This window comes from Triticum dicoccoides, chromosome 1A (assembly GCF_002162155.2).
Source record: "Triticum dicoccoides isolate Atlit2015 ecotype Zavitan chromosome 1A, WEW_v2.0, whole genome shotgun sequence".
Lineage (NCBI taxonomy): Eukaryota > Viridiplantae > Streptophyta > Magnoliopsida > Poales > Poaceae > Triticum > Triticum dicoccoides.
Genome location: NC_041380.1, coordinates 448423924 through 448427855, shown reverse-complemented (window position 1 = coordinate 448427855; position 3932 = coordinate 448423924). Strand labels below are relative to the sequence as shown.

At 42.1% G+C, this 3932-nt stretch overlaps 1 protein-coding gene across 1 annotated transcript in view; it reads right to left on the bottom strand.

Annotated features, from left to right (window-relative positions):
- The window catches only part of LOC119278066 (cyclin-dependent kinase D-1), a 6999-nt gene that overhangs the window by 2718 nt on the left and 349 nt on the right, over positions 1–3932 (bottom strand). The window contains exons 2-4 of the mRNA XM_037559423.1: positions 3027–3325; positions 2847–2955; positions 2018–2143 (exon numbers count right to left, since the gene is read on the bottom strand). Of these exons, the coding sequence (XP_037415320.1) occupies positions 2018–2143; positions 2847–2955; positions 3027–3325 (534 nt within the window). The remainder of the gene's footprint in view (positions 1–2017; positions 2144–2846; positions 2956–3026; positions 3326–3932) is intronic.

The window sequence follows — 3932 nt, the reverse complement described above, 5'->3', positions numbered from 1 at the left end:
CCTTATTAATAAAAAAGCCTTGATCGTTCATGTTATCTAGCCACACAGATTCTTTGGTATATTTGATCAAGCCAGAGTTCTATAATACAAGCAGAATGATAACCAGTAAGTAAAAGTCCAATTTTCAGTGGTAAAAGCACCCTACTGGGCAACCAGAATCCAGAAGTGCCCAGAACAGTGTACACTGAAAACCTTTCTGCAGTTAAAACAAGTAGGCACCCTGCTCTAAGCTATTACGTTCACCCAAAACATATTATGCATATGCAGAGTGCACATAACCAAATAAACAAAAGACTATTATATCCTATTATATCACATGGGAAGAGGAAAAACACAAGGCATCATTTATACACAAGAGATTGGAAAGAAGAAGAGAAGTGATGCATTTTTCCTGCCAAGCTTGAGAAACCAAAATCAACATGGTATTTCCTTTTAGGTCTAGGGGTGTGTTTGAGTTGTGGTCAAAGTGCACCCTACCAAAACTTTGGTCATGACCCAAAGATTGGTCTTTGTTTGGATCTATGTTTTTAAGGCGGTAAAGCATCATAAGGCGGAGGAGGGCCGCTCTGACGCCTAAGCACCAAGGCGAGGCAAAGCGACGCCTTAAACATTGCAGGAAAAGAGTTATCAATAGGTCTGCACATAGTAATACTAGGAAAAGAGCAATGGCTGAAAGATGGGCCACTACTTATGCACCTCCCAGTGGCCCAAAAGCCCATCTGGTGGCCATATACGCCCCCGTGAACTAATTCCACTATCTCCTTCCCTTCTTTCCCACCACAGCCGCCACGGCGCCACACCCTTCTGGTCCTCCCTCCTCTTCGCAGTCCCCCGTCCTCTTCATGGCCCCACCCTTCTCCCTCACAGCAGCAAGCCCCAGGAGCAGCCACAACTAGGGCAGCCAGGAGCCTCCAGTCCTCCCTCCTCTTCATGGTGCCGGGAGACAGCCGGGCCGTCATCTCCAAGCCCCAGGAGCAGCCACAACTAGAGCAGCCACAGCCGTACACTCCATGTCTGTCTAAGGCGGGGTAGACGCCTTGCCATCCTGGGGCGCCTCAACGCTTAGGCGACGCCTTAAAAACAGAGGTTTGGATTGTTGCCAATTTTTTGGCATGCCAATGAACTCTAGCCAACAGTAGTTCATTTTTCTTGCCAATATTGGCCAAATCATGGGCAACCAAAACCTCAACAAAAAATTTGGCTAGCCAATGCTTTGGTGGGGCAACCTTGGGCACAAACCACACCCTAGCTTTCGTCAGTTCTGGTTAAAAAAGAAAGCACAGTTCAAGGGAAAAACTAAATCTGGTAAAGCAGCCTAGTACCAACCACAACCATATCTCTGGAACCTAGTCATTGACCTAGACAAGAGAATGATTTATATGTAAACCAGCCCCACTGATTACCAAAATAACAATATTGTGAAGTTGAACTACATATTTCTGTGAACAAAAAAACAGGTATATCAAAATATGAACCGAGCTTACTTCATTTGAATTCTTTATTATCACTGCTATATTTCTTTTCTTTTCAGTTTTAACACGTCTGGCATAAATGCTTGCATGCTGTGTGGCTAGGAGCAATTAGCTCCCGGTTCACACAATCTACTGTCAAATGTTTGAATCCTCCAAAAGAAATTAAGTCATACTTTTTTTACATTAAATTAAGTCATACATTTTTTTGACATTAAATTAAGTCACACATGAAAGCAGTTTGTCTAGTTAATCCATTAGCGGGTTTAAAGCAATCTATTTTCTTGGACAACAAAAGAACCCCACTGGAGCAGACCAATTACCAGATTTTCCCAGTTGTACTTACAGTCTGTTCGAGCTTTCAAAACGATGTTCTGAGTTGTGACATAAAAACTGTTTCACCCATGCAGTTATCACATCATCAATGAACAGTGTACTTAGCCATACACATGTTACATTCAGAGTCACAGATAATATATCTTAATCAGAGATAGATTGAAATGAATAAATATATTGACCATATTGAGAAAACTAAGAGGCTGTTAAACCTGGAGAAATGGTCGTCTAAGCAGCAACTCGGCAAAAATACAACCAGCAGCCCAAACATCAACGGCAGATCCATACTGCTTAGTGCCAAACAGTAACTCTGGCGCTCGGTACCATCGTGCAAACACCTAAATGTGGTGAAAAAATAGTCAAATTCCAAGTGTCCATCAGGACAATGTAACTCAATCCAAAGATGAAGTGCAAATTAATCACATTGCAGTAAACCACACTATGAAATAAGCTTAGAGATGGTACTTGCCTAGGAGATGTTTAATGTTGTACTGAATAAAAGTGATGGACTAAGAGTCTAAGATATCTTCCAGATATGATGTAACTTTTTACTGGGAGGATCTAATGTAACTTGCAAGAATGAAAATCCACAGCGAGTATAAATCATTTACAGTAGTTAGCATCCTTTTCTAATCAGCATCAGTGTGTTTGAAAGAAGTATCCTTGTTAAGTCAATAATTTTTAGCATTTTTCATTATCACATCATCAATGAATCAACAAAGAGCAATTAATCGACAGACAAATTTATCTACCTCCCAAAGTGCCACGGTACTCCAAATTAATATTGTTATTGTTAATAATTGTATGATCGACAAATACTGGCAAGCATGTATCATGCTCTTAATGGATAAGCAGAAAATTAGAAGCATCAAGCAGCACTATACAGATGGCCTAGAGGCATATAAAGCATAAGAAGTAATAATACTACTTCAAGAAAGTTGTCACCGTACATTTTTATCTTATGACCAGTTTCTGGGATTTCTAAGAATCCGGGACACAGTTAAACAGAATGCATATTTACATAGATCTATTAACAAGAACCTGGTGAGTGAAGTTCCGTTCTGGGCTCCCGAATATGCGTGCTAGACCAAAATCACCAAGCTTGAGCTGTCCTTCAGCACCGATAAGTAGATTATTTGGTTTCATATCCCTGCAGTACAGCTTCTGTTAAAGACTCGAATGTTGTTTTCTCAAAAAGAAAATTAGCCAGATAGTAGGTACCTGTGCAGCACCCATTTCTTATGGCAAAAGGCTAGACCTTTCAACATCATCTGAATATAAGATTTTATGTCCGCTGGAGATAATACAATGTTTCTATCACGAATGACTGCTTCCAGGTCTGTTTCCATAAACTCAAATACAAGGTGCAAGTTTCCCTTGTAAGGGAAAGCATCAATCAACTCTATAATATTAGGATCTTTGAGCTCCTTAAGCAGCTTGATTTCCCTCAATGCAGTGAAGTTGACACCTTCCTTGTACTTCCCTAGGCGGATTCGCTTGATTGCAACTGTCTCCCCGGTCTGAAAACAAAAGGCATGCCATTTATGATCATTAGCTCAAACGGACTGAAGTATCACAATGAAACCTGAGCAAGCATCGTCAAGAGCAGAATGAAACCTGTCAAGATTAAATCCTAGAGAACTGAAAGAGTTAACTTGGGAATACTGAACACCTCTTGAATGAAATTTTAACACCTTGGACCCCTAGCCCTACTATCCAGAGACGAAAGACTATTAAGGACCAAATGGCATGACCTGTTATTCCACTACAACAGATTTGCCAAAACCTGCACTGCAGCTAAAACCCACCATAGTGTGAGTGTCAACAGGACCAGCTCAATCAGCGATGCCAGTGATCGAACGAAACAAGGTGAATTACATTCTCCTGGGAGCTAATACGCATGGCGGGAGGCTAGCCTGCTCGGCTTCGGCTGAGAAACAACCCTAGCCAATTCACGCCGAGCCCAGAACAACCAGCGAGGCCAATTAACAGAGCTGCCGCTACCAAAAGCCCTAAACCCTAAGCTGAATCGCTCCCACAACCAATATCCACCACAAAGCAGACGGACGGACCAAGGGGGGGCGGAGCCGCCTGTGGCCTAATTCTCGAGGGGCGGGCGCAGATCAG